This window comes from Pseudomassariella vexata, assembly GCF_002105095.1.
Source record: "Pseudomassariella vexata strain CBS 129021 chromosome Unknown BCR38scaffold_22, whole genome shotgun sequence".
NCBI classification, from domain to species: Eukaryota; Fungi; Ascomycota; class Sordariomycetes; order Amphisphaeriales; family Pseudomassariaceae; genus Pseudomassariella; species Pseudomassariella vexata.
In genome coordinates this window covers 374,169-393,127 of record NW_024467977.1, presented here as the reverse complement: position 1 = coordinate 393,127, position 18,959 = coordinate 374,169, and the positions used below count along the sequence as shown (strand labels likewise).

General features: G+C 51.7%; 7 protein-coding genes across 7 annotated transcripts; 4 read left to right on the top strand and 3 right to left on the bottom strand.

Moving 5' to 3' along the window:
- Window positions 1–788: 788 nt before the first annotated feature.
- Window positions 789–2,816, top strand: BCR38DRAFT_461634 (amino acid permease-domain-containing protein; the record flags this gene model as incomplete). Its single annotated transcript, XM_040862549.1, has 4 exons — window positions 789–1,122; window positions 1,191–1,398; window positions 1,479–1,688; window positions 1,754–2,816. 4 exons carry the CDS (start codon window positions 789–791, stop codon window positions 2,814–2,816), a joined length of 1,815 nt encoding a protein of 604 aa, XP_040710265.1.
- Window positions 2,817–3,439: 623 nt separating this feature from the next.
- On the bottom strand, window positions 3,440–5,858 carry BCR38DRAFT_450877 (uncharacterized protein). The gene has a single exon (XM_040861423.1). It carries the CDS (start codon window positions 5,595–5,597, stop codon window positions 3,924–3,926), a length of 1,674 nt encoding a protein of 557 aa, XP_040710264.1. The 5' UTR covers window positions 5,598–5,858; the 3' UTR covers window positions 3,440–3,923.
- A 2,481-nt stretch (window positions 5,859–8,339) lies between these two features.
- On the top strand, window positions 8,340–9,084 carry BCR38DRAFT_450876 (uncharacterized protein). The gene is made up of 2 exons (XM_040861422.1): window positions 8,340–8,905; window positions 8,957–9,084. Exon 1 carries the CDS (start codon window positions 8,364–8,366, stop codon window positions 8,628–8,630), a length of 267 nt encoding a protein of 88 aa, XP_040710263.1. The 5' UTR covers window positions 8,340–8,363; the 3' UTR covers window positions 8,631–8,905; window positions 8,957–9,084.
- Window positions 9,085–9,355: 271 nt separating this feature from the next.
- On the top strand, window positions 9,356–10,120 carry BCR38DRAFT_490567 (prefoldin subunit; the record flags this gene model as incomplete). Its single annotated transcript, XM_040864536.1, has 4 exons — window positions 9,356–9,383; window positions 9,475–9,639; window positions 9,736–9,963; window positions 10,071–10,120. The coding sequence occupies 4 exons, from the start codon at window positions 9,356–9,358 to the stop codon at window positions 10,118–10,120; spliced, it is 471 nt and encodes a 156-aa protein (XP_040710262.1).
- A 1,078-nt stretch (window positions 10,121–11,198) lies between these two features.
- Window positions 11,199–13,272, bottom strand: BCR38DRAFT_490566 (uncharacterized protein; the record flags this gene model as incomplete). Its single annotated transcript, XM_040864535.1, has 6 exons — window positions 11,199–11,644; window positions 11,707–11,804; window positions 11,862–12,143; window positions 12,194–12,771; window positions 12,835–13,195; window positions 13,253–13,272. The coding sequence occupies 6 exons, from the start codon at window positions 13,270–13,272 to the stop codon at window positions 11,199–11,201; spliced, it is 1,785 nt and encodes a 594-aa protein (XP_040710261.1).
- A 1,446-nt stretch (window positions 13,273–14,718) lies between these two features.
- On the top strand, window positions 14,719–17,167 carry BCR38DRAFT_115921 (origin recognition complex subunit 1). The gene is made up of 2 exons (XM_040853427.1): window positions 14,719–15,173; window positions 15,255–17,167. The coding sequence occupies exons 1-2, from the start codon at window positions 14,802–14,804 to the stop codon at window positions 17,088–17,090; spliced, it is 2,208 nt and encodes a 735-aa protein (XP_040710260.1). The 5' UTR covers window positions 14,719–14,801; the 3' UTR covers window positions 17,091–17,167.
- Window positions 17,167–18,956, bottom strand: BCR38DRAFT_115912 (WD40-repeat-containing domain protein). The gene is made up of 2 exons (XM_040853426.1): window positions 18,868–18,956; window positions 17,167–18,779 (listed from the first exon to the last, which is right to left on the bottom strand). Exon 2 carries the CDS (start codon window positions 18,696–18,698, stop codon window positions 17,244–17,246), a length of 1,455 nt encoding a protein of 484 aa, XP_040710259.1. The 5' UTR covers window positions 18,699–18,779; window positions 18,868–18,956; the 3' UTR covers window positions 17,167–17,243.
- Window positions 18,957–18,959: the final 3 nt, after the last annotated feature.

Sequence of the window (18,959 nt, the reverse complement as noted above, 5' to 3'; positions counted from 1 at the left end):
TTGATATGCGATGAACAAGATTGAATTCGACATCTTCGATCGATCCGCACTTCCACCGGGACCAACTGACCCCCACACTCATAAGTGCGGGATGGGAGAGGGCCACCGGAGCACCACTGCCAGTGCCACACCACACACCCACCACCCCCTTGTCACCTTGGGGGAAGGATACTGATATCACCTATCTTTGCGGGTCGAACAGCCAATGCGGCAACTGGCAGGCCGGTGCAGCACGATAAGCCTAGCTGTTGCCAGCCCCATTCCGCCAGGCCTCGTTTTAATATCGTCTTTTCCGAGATGCATTATTGCACCAGTGCATACGAAGAAGAGGCTACTATGTATATCAATCAGTACAAGGGACAAGGTTAACGCGATTTGACGCCTCGAAAACCTACGCCGACACCGACACGACAACGCCCTCTCGCTGCACGGACGAAAGTGGACAAGAAATACTAGTCTCGACCACTGCGCATTGCGAACACTAGTACCACGACTTGGCCAGAGTCAAGCGCCGTCGTCTCGATTGTCTTGAGGAATAAGAACACTACGGCCACGGCACACGCACCGGGGAGCTCTCTCCAAGCATGCCGCTGCCGTTGCCATCTCGTAGAATCGATCGCTATCGACCATCATCATAGCAAGCCCGCACACGCACACACACAGCAGTAGTTGTAGTATCCTATCTCAACCCCCCAAACCACCTGCTCCCGTCTGACAAAACCTCCCACGCATTCCCCCACCCAACCCACATCGGCGCGACGATGACGCCGCGGTCCCCCGGCATAGAAATGAACGCCATCTACCCGATCAAAGAGGACAGCATCGCGCACGGGAGCAACTACACGATGCGGGAGCCCATGTACGAAGAGGCGGAGCTGAACAAGCTGGAGCGGTGGATCAACGGGTTCCGCCGCGTCGCGCCCAAGGACCCGCTTGACGAGATCTTCGCAATCGATGAGGAAGCTGTCGCGCTGAGTAGGCCGAGCTTGGGACAACGGACGAGCAGTAGTCATTCGCATTATTATGATTTGAGGGAGGCAGCGCTGCAGACGGCGCATTCCGGGCTTGCGAGGAAGTTGAAGGGGAGGCATTTGCAGATGATTGCCATCGGGGGTTCGATAGGTAGGGCTTCATTCTTCTTGTGTCCATGGGTGTGCGTGTCGGTTGGTTGGCTAATCGACTGTAAATAGGGACGGGTTTGTTTGTTGCATCCGGTAGGGCCTTAGAAGTGGGAGGTCCGGCCTCGTTACTCGTCGCATATCTGTTCATCGGAGCCATGCTGTATTTCACCGTCCAGGCTCTCGGTGAACTTGCTGTCGCGTTTCCCGTCGCCGGATCGTTTTCGGCATATTCAACGCGCTTTCTCGACCCCTCGTGGGGGTTCGCTATGGGTTGGAAGTAAGTTGAGACAAGAGAACAAAGCTACTCAGTAGCTTTGTCTGATATTATGATCAAGCTCGTGCTCACCAAAACCATAGTTATGCCTTGCAGTGGCTAGTCGTGCTCCCGCTAGAGATCATCGCTGCTTCCATCACCATTTCGTATTGGAACCCAGATTTAGATAGGGCCATCTTCGTGACCATATTCCTCGTCATCATTATTGGGATAAACTTGTTTGGTGTAAAGGGGTATGGTGAGGCAGAATTCATATTTGCCATCATCAAGGTGGTAGCCGTCATCGGCTTCATGTAAGTCTACTTTGATTTGCCGTGTTAGTATCGCTGGACGCTTTACTTATCACCATCATCTCCAGTCTTCTGGGCATTGTGCTCAACATCGGGGGTACTCCCGGTGGTGGATATATCGGTGGGAAACTTTGGTCACAGCCAGGAGCCTTCCACAATGGGTTCAAGGGTCTCTGCAGCGTCTTCGTCACGGCCGCCTTTGCCTTTGCCGGCACCGAGCTGGTCGGTCTGGCAGCCGCCGAGACCATGAACCCGCGCAAATCGTTGCCCACGGCCATCAAACAGGTCTTCTGGCGCATCACCCTCTTCTACATCGTAGCCCTGACCCTCATCGGCCTGTTGGTGCCCTACGATGACCCTCGCCTCCTCAACAGCGATAAGACCACCACAGCCGCGGCCTCCCCCTTCGTAATCGCCATCGAGAACGCAGGGATAGAGATCCTCCCCTCCGTTATGAACGTTGTCATCCTCATCGCCGTGCTATCCGTGGGCAATTCCTCCGTCTTCGGTTCCTCCCGCACTCTCGCCGCTCTAGCGGACCAGAACCAAGCCCCCAAAATCCTCTCGTACATCGACCGCCGCGGCCGTCCCTTAGTCGCCATCATCGTCGCCTCGTCCATGGGCCTCATCGCGTACTTGGTCGACATCGAAGCCCAGTCCGCCGTCCTCGACTGGCTCCTCGCCATCTCGGGCTTATCTTCAATCTGCACATGGGCCTCCATTTGCCTATCGCACATCCGCTTCCGCAAAGCCTGGGCCGCCAACGGGCACAGTCTGCATGAACTCGCCTTCCGCTCACAGTGTGGCGTCTTGGGGTCCTGGCTCGGCTTCACTTTCAATATCCTCGTCCTCGTCGCCCAATTCTGGATCGGCGCGTGGCCCGTTGACTACAGCGAGAAAACCTCCCTAGAGCTGGCGGAGAACTTTTTTTTGGCGTACATGGCGGCGCCCATTGTCATTTTGTTTTATGTGTGTCATCGGTTTTACTTCAAGACGAGCGCGGTTAGGATCGCAGATATGGATATTGATACGGGGAGGCGCGATTTTAATCTGCCTATTTTGTTGGCGCAGGAGGCGGAGGAGAGGAGGGTGTGGCCGCGGTGGAAGAGGATTTATAAGTTACTTTGTTGAGTAACATACGTGATAGTGCCTCTTACAAAGGAAGAGAAGGGGGGAGGGCGGTCAAGGCGGGAAATGGCGCTGCTTTATGTGGGTTGGTTTTTGCGTTGGGTTTACAGCAAGCCGGGCGTCCAGGGCGTCTTCATATAAGTCAATTAGTTAGTTGGTTGGTTTCATAAAATAGGGCTCGTGTTTGCTCGCTCGTGGGGAGCGGGATGGATACAAGGGATGGGCGACGGAAATGGACGAATTGAATTCGAGGAATGGTTGGATGGGTGATACCAAGAGAGGAGGACATGGAGAACGCAAGGCGGGAAGGGCGTCACGTTGGTGATACTTTCACATGCTCCTCCTGCCAAGGGTTGGTGGATGGGTGTTGGGGATACAGTGACAGATGACTGTGTTGTGCTGCGCTGTTTGCTACTAGCTAGCTAGAGATACCTCTTGATATTTATTACCGGGGGTCGGGGCAAGGCAGTACGCAATGATGATAGTCAATTCAGTTACGATGAAAGAAATGTTTCTTGTGAGAGCGAAGCTTGCTTGATGCGAGTCTCAGTGCTTTGTATAATAGCCACCAGATTATAGGCTGAAGCAGGATTACACGGCTGATACGAAGTATCTTAAAGTCAAACTGTGATTCTCAGGTAATAGTGATGACGAAGTCACCCAGTGGCACACTCAACTTCAAAGCAGAATTGCGTGGATAGTGCGGTGTTGCTTACAAACAAAGAAACCTTGATTAAACCAAGACTCGACTTGATTCGACTGCCTTGCCAGTCTTGGGGGAATATTCAAACACTATCTATGGACAATTCATTTTGATGAGACAAACTTCAGACGTGTCATAGTACACTTCAGCATACACTTCAGCTCGGCCGCACCCCTGGAGTCCCATCCCCAGTCCTCTTTGGTGTTCGAACAAGCAACTCTTTCATCGAAACAGCAGATACTAGCACACTATACCTCAGTATATCCTAGTCGCAGATCCGCATAGGGAAACTCATGAGCTCGTCAGTGGCATGGCATATGGACGTTGGGGGTATAGTCGTGAAAGCCATGTTATCGTCGCAGGGCGACCTTATTGCGACGCATCCCGGAAGGTTTCTGCTAGTCCATCTAGAAGTCCCAGCTGAAACCACCCGCGCTGGAACCACCTTGCTTGCGTCCCGGGACTGACTTGGTGACGGGCTCCTCATCCTCGCCAAACAGCCAGTTCCTTTGTGTACCCTTGGGGCCACCCATGCCGTCGCCGCCAATGGCGATACCCCGATTGTCACCAGGTTTAGTTGGCTTCGATTTGGTGGGCTGGTTTTCTTTCTGGGACGCTGGAGGTTCATCATAGCTGGACCGGTTGGTGTCCATCGTCTTGACAGCTTTCTTGCGATCCTCATCAACGCTAGGCTTGACTTGGGGCTTCGGAGCTGGCGATTCATCGGTCCTGGCAAACTGAGATTTTAAGGCCTGGCCCCGACCCTTCAGGTTGGTAATGTTGCCCAGGGCTTGGCTGTCACCGGCACTAGGAGCAGTCTCGTCGTCATCTTCCTCTCCCTCACTGTACACATTATTCTTATACAAGCCGAGACCCTTGTTGTGCTTCGCGCCCTGGGGACGCTCGACGCGAGGGCCTTTCGGAGTGCCGTCGTCGACAAACTCGAAGTGCGGCTCGGCATCGCGGCGGGGCTTTCCAACGACGGGCTTGCGCACGGGAGTCTCTGGGACCTCATCGTTCTCCGTGCCCCAATGTCTAACATCTTGGTGGCTCTTCTGGAGCACTCTGGTTGGTTTAGCTTTGGCGGGAGTGACGAAATCGTCAAAGGACCACTGGCTGCCGTGCTTTGTCTGCGGAGCAGCTGATGGACCAGGAATAGGGTCATCTTGCTCTTCAGAGCCATCAGCAAAGTCAAAGTGGTCGTACCTGGTGGGGTTAGGGCGATAGGCGCGTTCAACAATTTGCCTCTCGGGCGTATCGTCCTCGTCCTCGGCCTCCTCTTCTTGAGCCTCGAATAGACGGCTGGGTTGGTAGTTCTTCCCGGCACCTGCCTTGGACGTAACACCCTTGCTTGGCGATTCGGATCTGTTAGAAGAGCCAGCATCCTCGGGGGGCTCGTCGCTAACGATATCAGTGAAGGCTCGTTGCGGAGGTCGAGATCCAGCTCTAGGGGAGATGACGGCAGCAGCGGTGGCGGCCTGTTCCGTTTCCTCGCGCGGAGCGAACAGTGCCAACGACGCATGGGGGTCGCGTAGAATGTTGTTCGAGTTTGCTCGCAAGCGCGCCGCAAGATCTGCAGAAGCGGGCACGTCACCCTCGCCAGAGGACTTGAGACAGTTCTCAATCATCTTGATCTGCTCTTTGCTGTCGCGAATGGGCCAGTTGCGACCAGTTTTGCCAATGATGTCGAGCTGCTTGAGCAGAGCGGCTTGGTCCCAATTCTCGCGTATCTGTAGGATTTTGCCGTCGGCATCGAATGTGACAATGTGCATAACAAGCAAGTAGACGGTGCGGTCGGACAGAAAGTTGTCATCGAGTCCAGGCAGGTAGGGTCCCCCGCTGGTGACAAACTCGAGAACGGTGTCGACCTCGAATGCAGCAGCATTCTGGCCTTCAATAACACCGAGGAACTCCTCCCTCTTCTTCTTGACCTGATTGCGCGAGGTGCTGAAGTGTTTGATGATTTCTGTTGCGCCCTTGAAGCTCGTAGTCGTCGTGATATAGTGGAGGGTGGCATCGGGATTGAGCAGCGATGAATTGGGCGCAGCGAGAAACTGCTTGTACGAAGTTTGCAGCGCCATTGTGTTGGTTATTTGATTTTCAGGCGCGTTGTGTTGTGAAGAGCTTTGCGCGGGGCGCGTGTACGCTGCTTGAGGCTACACAATATGCTTGCAAGTCGTCAAAAACGTCTTGTTGTAGATGATTGTCGATAGTGGCAATGTCAGCGTGGAACAGGACACCAGGTGGGAATGCAAATGGTGGAAGGAAGAAATGCAAAGTGGTCCTTGGGGAAAGAGTAAATGCGGTTGAGGCAGCTCCCCTGTACGGCTTATAAGTCTTGCTGTACGGGGAAGGAGGCGACACAATCACGCTTTCCTGTTTACATCGCAGCCCCACGCACAATGCACCTTCTTGTCCCCAAGGAGACAATTTCTTTCATTTGACAAGACTACTACTGCAAGGGACCAAGCAGGCTAGTACGTCACATGTGGCTCCTGTCTCCAGATTACTGATTATGAAAATGCACCATACTCAAGCCAATCTTAACTGTTCAAATCTAATGGCATCGTATCACTTCTTCCGCTTCAGATACCAGAAGTACCCTCGGATCTGCCAAGGATCTGGACATTATTTGACAGGGCCTTGGAGGGTAGTATCGATCATGGTTGGGTTTGGGTGTCAAATTGTCAAATGTGTCAACGCGCAAACGCGTCCAACTTCCTCCTGCAGGTCCTGCTTGGAGGTCCTGCAAGTTATGCAGGAGGTCGGGGTGCATTCTCCCGCAGCTTGCCCCATATGTACTCATCATCGTAATTATATATCACCAGGAAGGAACTCGCAGGAGTCTAAGACGAACTTTTAGCACTGTTAGCACAGGAAAATATCAACTGCAGCCTTGCGCTCTGAGTACGTTTTTATTTGGAGACTCATGAATCGATAAACGCAAAGAGGGGCGCTAAAGCCCCACCATTTCATGTCATCTGCAATGTTGGTTCTCACTGCGTATCAATGCAGATCCTTCGAGATGCTGAGTACTCTGTCTGCTCTGAAGCTGACAAAATATCGTCGTGTGATGGCTGCTTCTCGAATAGACTGCTATCACACTCGTTGTATTCCCAGTCTTTTGATTTCCTTAACAGGCGCAGCAATCTAGGATCGCCGCTAACGATACCGCGTGGCTCACTATGGAAGTAGCACCCCAGTCAATGTCTCGAATCGGCCGATATGTCGTTTCAGATTTGCAGGGGTTCGATGTTTCGGACTAGGCTACAGAGAGAGCTGTAGAGCTGCTGTTTCTCCAACGTGTTCGTAGCGAAAAGCAACTACCATGCTATTAGCCACAACTCTGTACTCTGACCCGTCTCACTTGAAATGGCCATGATTGGATTCCTGGTGCTTCACCTAAATCTATCGCTCTAACCTTCGACCAGGTCGTTTCAGGCATGTGACAATGAATTGGGCAGAACATCTTGTGTCTGTCCAATGTCGATTTCTTCACTTCAAGGTAGGTTACTTTGCTAGTTGTATTGGCTCTCAGAATTGCTGCTACCAACTAGTCAGTCGATTGTGGCCAATTCAGTGATGAAAAAGCTACCAGGCTTAAAGATTGATGCTGATGCTGTAGATATTAGGCGGGCCAGGTAGGGGGCATAATAAAAGGCTCACTAAGCATGTAATAGTATGGGAGAGCATAACATCACAGTGTATTAGATCTAGTGTAACTTAATGACCCTACCTGAGTGCGTCGTTTATTTGGTTGTCTAGTTGCGGGCTGCCGTCAAATTCTACGAGTAGATAGGCCTAGATTCCTCGAATTGAAAGAGAAGACAAGGGGTAAAACCCAAGGTAGGGGACTCGACTCCAGATATTTGCAGCCGTTGCCGGATACAAACTCGATATGTTTCCGATTGAGGGACTGGTAACGACCGTTAAAGCATTGAATTGTCAATATGTGAGTACTTGTTGTGATTCATATGCAATGCTTGCCTGTAGATGATGTGATACCTTCTTATCAGGTCCGGACGAGGCAGGAAATAGGAGCTGAATTTACTTGGTGTGTGCCTATTGAGTGATTCTCTGAAAAGTCATTGTCGTCATAGTTACCTAGCTCAAGGAAATTACATGGATCAATATCAACAGGATATGAACTATCCAAAATTAACCTATCGGAGAGAAAAGAAACAACATTGGACAAAGTTATAGAATATATATGCAGATCTTTTGACTTTTTGGTGATTTTTACTGATCTAAGGTGAGGAGGGTCATGGCTACTTTCGCTAGCTCACCAAGTGTCTTTGGACAGACATGTACACAGAATCCGTATTGTTGCTTCCTGCCGCATCCACTGCCCCTAAGTCTTTCCGTATGTTTAGACAATGGGCTATTGGCTAACGTGGTCATTTCCGATGAGATGATGGATATCAACTTGTCATGTATATGCATGAAATACACACACCGAATTTCGTATTAGTAGATATACTGCAGGGGCTTTAGAGATTCCGTGCACACAAATAATCAAGACATTTCCAACCAAATCTATGCATGATGTGTCTCAAAGAACTGGTAGTTTCAGGTGTGCTCAAGATCAGTGACTCACCGTCAACAATTTGAGTCACCGCATTGCGGTGAACATGGGGGTCAGAAACTCCAAGACTTCATCGCCATGTGTGATGCAGATTACGCTCACTAAGAAGCATCTAGAGAGGAAGTCATTATTATATACACTAGACTAACATCAACCTCGACTAACATTGACTTCTGCCCCTTTCATTACGAGTTACTGGTACTCAGTGCTATTTCTGACTATCAAGTCGACTGAAGCCACAACCCAAAGTCCATCATGCAAAATGAAAACCACCAAGTGCCATCAACCACAACTTCACTCACGAAAATATCACTGTACATACAACGGCACCGAACATACCCCCCTCCACTTGTTAGTCCAAGTGCGTTACACGAAACACACAACTACACCCCCACTTACGAGATCACACTATACTATCCCTGAAATCAAGCATGCACAATCTACCGGACGTGGCATGAATTCGAGCAGTTGCGAGACACAGTCACCCCGTCGAAGAATGCTGCGTTGTCTACGGACGAGAGCGACGTGAGAGGACCAGTTCATTTCCTTGAACAGGCTATGGCTCAGATACCAGGAGATCTGGCTCTAAAATTCTTTTTGAGGCGGAAGTTGGGCTATTGTAGGGGAAAGGGGCTGTTCATGGAGTGATTGGGTACTACTGACGTGGTGTCATTTATGGTCCGGCAGTTTTGGATGGCGAATCTGCCCGGATAACCTCAACGAATCCCTTGTCGAACTTCAAGACAATCCTTGAGTCCTGAACAGCGGGAATTTGATAAAAGCAGAGAATCCTAAAATGATGGACTTGGAAAACAAAATTAGTATTTCAAACAGTGCTCTGAGCAAATACCATACCATGATTCAAGCGACCAGGATTAAACCCGCAAGAAACTCAGACTCAGAGCTACATTGTATGAAATACGACCAACTACGTCTGTAAGCTCGGGTTTTGATCATCGACTTGGTACCAAGACACGAAATGTAGTAACGGGATGGAAGGGTTCCAGAACATTTGGTGCCGGCGCTGGCAGCGACGTTGAAGTCCCCTGCAAGGAGCTTGGACCCGACTGCCCCGCAAAATGCGGGAGACCCTTGACGCTTGTCAAAATAGCATCATTTCTGGAATTCCCAAAAGCGTCTGATAGACCCTTCCAATGTCCCCACGATCTATAGCTAGAACACCATTTTCTGGTCCCACCACCTTTTGAATCCAACGACCTGAAACTGCCACCCCGAACCTCGACCATCTGACAAATGGCATCCCAAGGCGGCGGCGAGTCCGGTGTGCATCTCTCCACTCTCCTCTTCGCCTCCCCCTCCCCCTCCCCACCTTCGGCGCCGCGCAACCAACCAGCTAACCTTTCCCTCCACAGTCAACCTCGACAGCCTAAGCTCCCAACAGCTCAGCCAAGTAAAGAAGCAACTGGATGAGGAGCTCGAACACCTAACCTCGTCCTTTACGCAACTCCACGCCGCCCAGTCCAAGTTCCGCGAGTGTTTGCGATGTGTGCAAGGAGGGAAGACGCCTGCGCTTGAGGGTACGTCTCTTCCTGCCTTTATTTCCTTATTTTGACAGCTTGATCGATTGAAACGGGGGAGGATCAGTCACGGCTGACAGTATGCTGTGATATTAGAGAACAAAGATATTCTCGTCCCCCTAACCAACTCCCTCTACGTCCGGGGCAAGCTCTCGAGCGGAACCCATGTCATTGTTGACGTCGGCACGGGTTTCTACGTCGAGAAAGACCTGAAGTCGGCGGCCAAGTTCTACGACGGCAAGGCGACGGAGTTGGGAGGAAATATTAAGGAGCTGGAGGCGATAATACAGCAGAAGACACAGAACGTTCGCTTGATTGAGGAAGGTGTGTTCTCTTTTTTCGGTTTCTTCTTACAATTGCAAAAGGCGTTGGCTCAATTATTTGTCTCCTCAACTAAAATGGACTACTAACAAACGACTGCGCCTATCTAGTTCTCAGACAAAAGATGGCGACTGCCCCGCAACAGGCGCCTCAGTCATAGCCCCTATAAGCAGTAACGTCCACTTTCCCTGGTCATAGATACGGAATTATTTTGTGGTGAATGCCAGCCAACATACCATAGCTTTTCGTCGTGGAATTGTGCTCGGCTGTGCCTAAATCAACGACGGTTGATAGCCATGCTGGTCCTGTCGTGCTTGAAAATGCCGTCCGGGCTATTCCACGCAATCGAGTTGATGCCAAATGGTATCTTCCTCAAGTAGTGCAATGAAAGCAGATAGCTGTCGACCGGCTGTTGTCTGGACGAGCGTTGATTGGTATAGCTTCCACTCACAATCTCCTTTCTGACAAGGAATCTGGCCGAGAACAGCCATGGAATACTCGAAGAGCATCAGACACCGGGACACAAGTTAACTCAACTATACCTGCGCCCTACTTCGCATCGCGAGTACTTACCACGCAGGTATCTCGGTGGGTAGAGACGGAATGCTGAGTCCTAGTACCAATCCATCGGAAGTAGGATGCTGAACACTGGAAGAACTTGCCACAAAGACGGTCTGTGAAGGGGTCGTCGTGTCAATGCCGAATTGTAGTCGTGGTACCAGACGTGATGACGAGCAGATGCTTCACGTTCATTTGTTGCTTGGCCTGCGTGGAATAGCAGCCCTAACACAAAGTATAAATGAGGTGAGGTTGCTGCCAATGCAATTGCTGACGAAGTCGTAGAGCCAAGAGTCAGTGACACGCCATTGGCTTGTTATACTCATAGTAGGCGTCTAGTTGCCAACAAGAGTTGATGCTGAATAGCCGCGTCGATAGCGGTATAAAACGATCATGCACTTCGCGCTAGTATTGGTGTCCGAATAAACAGACTGGTTGCATATCGTCAAAAAGGGTGAGTGGAGAATAAGTAGAATAAGCGACTCTTGTAAGTTTCGATGGATGAAAAAGTATTCATCGTCTGAATCAGAGCAAGAGGGACGTCAGCGCGATCGTAGAGTTGGGCAACTGGCTTAGAAGTTCGGCCGTGTTTGTGATCCAGAAGTAAGATCACCACCGGCGAGGCGAATTCGGTACAAAGATCCTTGGCCCAACGAAGTCTGGCTCGCCTATTGATATCGCTAGGCGGATTCGTGAGGCGAATCCAGAGCCAACTCCAGAGCATCCCGAATGGCGTGGATCACTCCAACGAAAGCTCGAACTCTGCCCTTTGCGTCCGGCGGGGACAGTCCTTGGCCGTCGCTGGGAAGCAAGACTTGGAGTTCCTCGCCCCATCCGCGGCCTCCTAGGCCAAGGTTGGATGCCCGCATACTATCATCCCAATGACCACCGTAGACAGTGATGGAGAAGGTGACCGCCGGTTCCACTTCTCCCTCCGTCATTGCGCGCATGCTTTTCCATTCCCGCCGGATCGTAAAGTCGACGATGTACAAGGTCCCCGTGAACTCGAAGCGGAATACACTTTTGATGGCAACCTTGTCAAACTGATAGGCGATCGGATTGCGATGCTCCAGGCGAATGCGGGGATAGTCCTTGTTGATGTCGACGACCTGGTTCTCTTTGGACACTGCAGCGTCTATGGTCAGCAACTTTCAACGTATTTTGGTCGATTCCAGGTTGTCTTCTTACTGGCGACCGTGGCTGACTTCAGGTACTTCTCGATCGCGTTGAACGATTTCTCCGTCACGGCTGCCTTGTCAACAGTCTCGATCTTCCAGTCAAAATTCCTGTAAAACCAGCAATTAATGCTCGTCACCTGTCAGGACGATGCTAGGCTGACATACCTGCCCGGGGTAACCGTAATGATGTCCAGCTTTCTGTCACTAGCATCCACTTTGAATGCTTCGATCAGAGGCATTTTGAACGTGATGGTTTCACCTGGAAGGCTTGCAGCGGCCGGGCTCTGCAGGGCAGCCTCGAACTTATGCCCTCGTGAAAATGCTTCTAACAAGAAATCGGGCCTGACCAGGGATGGATCTGGGTCGGCGAATACGGTTGACCCAAACGCAGAACCCTCTCTTTTGAATGTCCCGAGTACTCGCAAGGCCTTCTCCATGCCACTGAACCTGTCGAGAACATTAGTACAAGCACAGCATATTGCCCAGGTAAGACTTACTGAGACTGTAGCTTGCCTGTCGCCCGGGGATCTTGCAGCACAGATGAGAACCGATCGAATGTGTATCCGCCATCTGGAACCTTGGGATAGGTTTGAAGCACAAAGCGTCCAAACTTAACCCTGAGTTCAGTACCAGAATCCAGGCGCCCAACTCGCTTGAGGGCAGCAGAGAGCCTCAGGCAAAAGTCATCGAGGAATTTGGTTTGATGGTCAGCAAGTCGCTGGGGGTCCGGGAGATCCTGGTTGCCATGCTGTAACAATCGGGGGTGACCTGGACCCGACGCGTTGATGTCGAGTACAATCCTGCAAAACTCATTGAGGAAGGCTGGGGGTTCGGCAAACATCTCGCAAGTTTTGATCGTCTTGTCAGCGATCAACTCATCGGCCAAAGACCGGGCCATGCGAATCCCATCAATTACAACACTCCCCGAGTCTGCACTGATGTAGAGATACTCATATGGAGCCTGTCCCTCCACTCTGAGCATGACCTTCTTTGGAAGTCGTCTAGCCAGCTCTTTGTGTATGGCCGTCACAACGCCCTCGGTCAAGGCGGGGTAATGAGACAAGGTGAACACCGCCTGTAGAAAAGAACGAATGTTAGAATTATGGAAATGGAGAAGCTTGCCTGGCTAGCAGCTCACGTCTATTGGCTTGGCTTGAAGTTTTCTGCCCTGCGTTCTATATTCATTCCATTGCTGAGTAATAGGCTCAGCAGGCCAGGTTATGGACCTGCGGCTTCGGTAAGCCCAGCTTGAATGTCCTGTAACCGTGAGTTCAGTATGGCCCCCGGCCTGCGGACCAATGTTGAAGCCTGAGGATGACTGACCAGTGGATGATTGCTTTGATGATGCCTTAGAGGCCACTTGGTTCTTGACCGACTCGCCCATCTGATCTATCTGATCAAAATGGAGAGCGTCAATGGCTTTGGCGTTTTTGGGTGTCGAGGCTGTCGTAGGCTTCATAGTAGCTGAAGAAGCGGCCGCCGAAGCAGGTGCACCGTAGCTATTTTGAATAAGTCGGGAAGAAATAGAAGATGGCGCTCAGTTAGATAGAACTTACAAGTGAGCCAGGTCATCCATCTTGCTCTGTTTTCGTCGCCTTGGGGCTCTGTGTCTATGGGGATATCGAAGTCGGGGTGATGGAGGTTTTAAGTATTTTGATGTCTCAAGACCAAAGATTACCTAGATAGTCAAGGAAGACTGGGTTGTTGCCCTTGATGGAAGGTAGTCAACGATTCCGCCAATTGAGCTGATGCGCGCTTCCAGTTCAGAGAATTGGAAATGCACTTCTTGTTCATTTGGTGATCTTCAGATGAAGTCTCACCAATGATCAGAAGGGAAGGGACTTGCTCAGCAGATGACGTAGGGTGATCAGTTGAAGCTGAATGGTACTCCGGAATAACTATTCATATGCAGCTGAAGTAATTCATGCAACCCAACCGTGCTGCTCCAGTGAGTATGGAAAAATTGCAGAAGAATTATCAAAGCATGAGTACCAAAGACAATCAGTCATGCGTCGGTACCAAATACCCAGGGTGAAGATGTCGTAAGGAGCGACCTAGGTGCCAATGTCCGGAACGGGTCAGAACAGCTCAAGAACAGTTAACCAAGATGATGTTGGTTTGCTACTGAAAGACTATTGGAGAATTCTACAGTGTGATTGAACACCAGCAGATACGATACTTAAGCTACATGGAGAGGGGATACCCCATCGTTAAGTCCACCTGTTTCTTGATCATGGGACCGCCGTTTGCTCGTTCGGTTCTGGTAGCAGACGTCGTCTAGAGGCTGGCCGAGATATTACAAGGCAAGGTGGTATTTGAAGTATGAATTTGTTGAAAATACCGAAGTCGGGTCTTCACAGGCTGATATCCAAGTCCCAGAGGTTTCGTCATCTGGGCTGCCAATAACGTTCTTTCCTAGCAAGCAAAACACGCCAATCAAAGAAGGTACGACCAACCAACAAGGAGACTGCAAGTACGGAGAGAGCCTCCATCATACCAGATCAGACAAATGTGGGTTTTGCAACTGCTTGCTTATTCTTGTGAAGTGAATTAGATGAAAGGTTTCATAGCAATTATATTGCAGTTGAGCTTGGCCATGCCGACCAAGTCAAATGTTTGATGCTGGCTACATCCTGACCGACCGTTCCTATTGTAAGGCCTGCGCAGATATCCGTAGAAGCTTTGGATGAAAAATTACAGGGCTCAGACATGAGCACCATCTAATTTATAGGAGAACCAACGGGAAGTTACTGCAAGTCTAAGCTAGCAGAGAAGCACAGTTGAGCACGACTTCAGCAAGTACTCTTGGAAAAGAAAGGCAGATGGGTTGTGAAGACCTCAACATCACCTTATCAACCTACAGGTCGCAGAAAATGGAGATTTGAAGTCGGCATTGGGTTCCTTTCTTGATTGAAAATGGAGAAACATAAGCTGATGTGGTTCTGTGAGAGAGCAATTAATTAAATTTCATCACGTGAAGTCGCGATCTGCCAAATGCCAAGACAAGGATCTACAGCCGCGACCGCGACTCTGCATGAAGGCGACTTCTCCATGAAGTTCGACCTCCTTGAATCACGATTGATAAACTGATCTCAGTACCAGACGATGACACGCCAAAAATCTACCCCCCAACCTCTCGGTGTCGCTAGAGATGATTCAGACGATGAATTGGGCGTTGAGGACCACCCCTGGGAATGGGTCTACCAGCCGCGATGTGACCGGACCGAGTCGGCGCGAAAGAGGAAAAGGGACGACGCGTCGCAGTTGAGCATAATGGGTGCGCGCATGGGGACCTTCGAATGCTACATTGGCGACTGCGTGCTTCTCAAGGCTGAAGGGTCTCATGAAGCTTGGGTGGGCCTAATCATGGACTTCTTTGAGGATGACGAGGATGGTGACAAGGCGGCCAACTTCCTGTGGTTTTCGACAGAGAAGGAGATTAGGAACAAGGAAAGGAAGAGGTCGGACTTCCAATGGGTATGTAGAGTCTTTGTTTAGAAGCGGCCAAATGCGACAGACGATTGCATCTTAGGCTCGAGACTGACACGATTATCATAGAACGAACTATACATCACCCCTTCGACCGACGTCAACCCCCTAGCCTCCATCAATGGCAAGGCCTTCATCATGTCTCCCGAAAAGTTTGCACAGAAGTACCCCGGCGGCAAGATCCCACGAAACTCTCCCGGTCACAACAAGACCTTCGTATGTCGTCGGGGCTGCAATTTGAGAACTACGAGTTACACTGAAGAGTTCGTGTGGGAAGACATGTATAATGGGAGAGAAGAAGACGTACTAGCACTGTTGGAGTTTGTTGAGAAAAAGACCAAGTCCACGAGAAGGAAACGCAAAGTTGAGCCAGCCCTCGAGACGGATTTCGTCGAGGGCGATGATGAGGTGGATGTAGATGACGAATGTCAAGTCCAGCGAAGAGGAGGACAACATGAAGCAGTTACGCCGAGGAAGAGACAAAAGACCACAAAGATTGTGACTCCGTCCAATCGCAAAGTCGTGCTGAAGAAGGCCTTGGAATTTACTCCCTTGGCCACTCGGACTTTATCTCCAGCTCACCACCGGAATTCGCCATTCCAGCTAGCCAGGGCACAGCTTCACGTCGCATCAGTCCCAACATGCCTTCCCTGCCGCGAATCAGAATTCTCTTTGGTATACTCCCATCTGGAGGCAGCCATCACCGATGGATCCGGCGCCTGTATCTACATCTCCGGTACCCCAGGCACCGGCAAAACCGCCACCGTACGTGAGGTCGTGTCCAGACTAGACGACGCTGTCCGGTCCGACGAGCTAGATGACTTTATCTTCGTCGAAATCAATGGCATGAAGATCACAGACCCGCACCAATCCTACTCGCTCCTCTGGGAAGCCCTGCGCGGACAGCGCGTGAGCCCAAGCCAGGCCCTCGATCTGTTGGAGCGCGAGTTCAACAATCCGAGCCCGCGGCGCGTGCCCTGCGTCGTGCTCATGGATGAGCTTGACCAGCTCGTCACCAAGAACCAGAGCGTCATGTATAATTTTTTCAACTGGCCCGGACTACGGCACTCGCGGCTTATTGTACTTGCGGTTGCTAACACGATGGACCTTCCTGAGAGAACGCTTAGCAACAAGATTAGTAGTCGGTTGGGGTTGACGCGCGTCACCTTTCCTGGATACGATCACCAGCAGTTGATGAAGATCATCCAGTCGCGGCTTGAGGGCGTGCCAGGGAATATCGTCGAGCCTGACGCTGTACAATTCGCGAGCCGCAAAGTCGCTGCTGTGAGTGGGGATGCGAGACGAGCGCTCGACATCTGTAGACGGGCTGTGGAGCTAGCTGAGGCGGAAGCGATTGAACTGGAGGGAGCAGACCCGGGAACGCCAAGTAAGAAGAAGAAAGCTGCAGAGCTCGAGGGCAAAAAGAAGAGTTCCAAGGGGCGGGTCACCATTGCGACAGTACAGCGAGCCATCAATGAGGCAACGACAAGTCCGCTGCAGCAATACCTACGCGCCCTACCCTTCGCATCCAAACTAGTCCTAGCCTCTCTCCTCGTCAGAATCCAGCGCACAGGCTTACCAGACAGCACAGTCGGCGACGTGCAAGAGGAGATGCGGCGGGCCATGGTTCTGGACTCGAGCAGTAAGCGGATGAGGCTTCTCGCGAAACGGCCTTGTCCGGACGCGGACTCGACCGTGGCAAGGAGGCATCGCGACATGAAGGGCATGCCGCGAGCGGCTGGGATGAGTGCGGCGGCCGTAGACCTCACGGGCGCGGGCATCATTATTTTGGAGGGTCAGCGGCCCGAACGGCCCAGTAAGATACGACTAGCTGTGGGCGATGAGGAGGTCAAGTTGGCTTTTCGGGATGACCCTGAGATCAGGGCTTTGGGTATAGCATTCTAGGTGATTATTTATGTACACAATACAAACACGTGGTGGCTCCCGTTGCAGACAAACTGAGCCTGGCATTTGGACACCATTCTTTCCTCTTCTGGCCTCTTTCTCTGCAAGATATGCCGCCTTCGCCCACTGCCGCGGGTGCACCCAAACTTCCCCCTAATACTTCTGCCTCCCCAAGCTGGGCTTCCATTCCAACGGATGCGTCTCCTCCGTCGCCGAATCATCCGGCTTCCAAATCTTGATGGTCTTATCCGCCTCTCCGACAATGAGCCGCATCCCCGTCTGATCGAACGTCGAGCTCATGATACCCGCCTCCGCATCCAGCGATCCCGGCTGCGCGATTGAGTCCAGACTCTGGTACCGATGCCCGGACTTCCAATCCCAGAAACTCATGGACCCATTATCACCTCCCGAAAACAACGTATCCTCATTAGCAGCCAACGAGTTAATAATCGAGTTATGCCCGTCAAAGTTCTGCATAAATGCGCCCTCGGGACACTTCCACTGCTTTATACTCCCCGTGCTCCCCGTCGCAAAAGTAAACTCGCTCGGGTGCAAAGCCAGCGCCCTGACGCCCTTTTTGTGGTGCGTCAACACGCCCATGGTCTTCCCCGCCGCCAGATCCCACAGCCGCACCGTCGAATCGAGCGAGGCAGTGATGACCTGCGGGTCAGCGGCCTGACATCGCACGTCGGCGACGGTGCCCTTGTGACCCGAGAGCACGTGAATGTTGCTCTTGGTGCGCATGTCCCAGACGCGGGCGACGCCATCGCGGCCGCCGGTTACAAGAACGTCGAGCGTCGGATGTAGCGATAGCGTGTACACGCCGCTGAGGTGGCCATGGTAGTGTCGGATCACTTTGTTGGTTTCCAAGTCCCAGCACTTGACCATTTTGTCTTCGCCGCAGGAGAAGAGGTAAGGATGGCGAGGGGAAATGGCGAGACCTCGCACGCATGATATGTGCCCGGTGAGAGTCAGTTTGAGTCCGCCCGTGGCTAGATCCCAGATCTTGATCGTCCGGTCTCCCGCTCCACTGGCAAACCACTGGTTGTTTGGCTCGACAGCTAGAGCCCGCACCCACCCCAGATGCCCCGAAATGACCCTCATCAGCTTCCACGGTGGGTGCCAGTCCGGTTTGACCTGATGCGTCGCCTGCGCACGCGCTACGCTCAGGGTCTGCGCGGTAGTACTGTCTCCCCTCGCTGTCGAAGCGAACGGCGTGCTCTTGTCCCTCCGTACCAGGGCTGTCGAAATGCCAGTTCCACTAGGTGCTACCTTCTCCGCGATGCCCTCGATCAGCTTCTGTGTCTTCTGCTCCTCTGATCCTGCGGCTACGACACCATTGGTTACTGGTGCTTTGCCCTTCTTAAGATTCTTTCGCGCATTCATGGCACTCGTTTGTTTTTGCGCCAGCACAGGCGGGAGCTCTTTGAGGTCGGCATACTCGGCGTGTAGACGGACGGACAGTGCCTCGCGTTCGAGGTCGGCATCTATGGTGAGTTTTTGTCGTTTCCGTGCTATGTCCCCGTCAACAGAGGCGAAAAGGGACTTGGATGTCCGCGCGTTGTCGTAGATGAGGGTCTTGAGGGCTGGCTGGATTGAGCCCTCCATGATGAAAGCGCGACACTAGATTGCGGAACAGATTTAGTTTCGACTCTAGAGTTGGAACAGAGGTTGAAGTTGAGATCGAGTCTGGGTATTTCAGTCAGTCGACAGTTTGGCGTTGAGCGCAAGCTTGGAAGTGGATGCTTGTCCTGAATGTAGCCTTTGAGAGACCTACAATTTCTTTGGAGGTTCGCTTCCTTCTCGGTATAACATTACCCCCGGTATTGCATATTATTTGACATGGCGTTCAATGACCGGCGGGTTTCG

What these genes read in the sequence shown, in the direction of transcription:
- BCR38DRAFT_450877 (XM_040861423.1), bottom strand. Translation starts at nt 5,597, where the DNA reads ATGGCGCTGCAAACTTCGTACAAGCAGTTTCTCGCTGCGCCCAATTCA.
- BCR38DRAFT_450876 (XM_040861422.1), top strand. Translation starts at nt 8,364, where the DNA reads ATGAAAACCACCAAGTGCCATCAACCACAACTTCACTCACGAAAATAT.
- BCR38DRAFT_115921 (XM_040853427.1), top strand. Translation starts at nt 14,802, where the DNA reads ATGACACGCCAAAAATCTACCCCCCAACCTCTCGGTGTCGCTAGAGAT. An exon ending in AGAGGTCGGACTTCCAATGG is followed by an intron (nt 15,174 to 15,254) that starts GTATGTAGAGTC and finishes CGATTATCATAG; the next exon opens with AACGAACTATACATCACCCC.
- BCR38DRAFT_115912 (XM_040853426.1), bottom strand. Translation starts at nt 18,698, where the DNA reads ATGGAGGGCTCAATCCAGCCAGCCCTCAAGACCCTCATCTACGACAAC.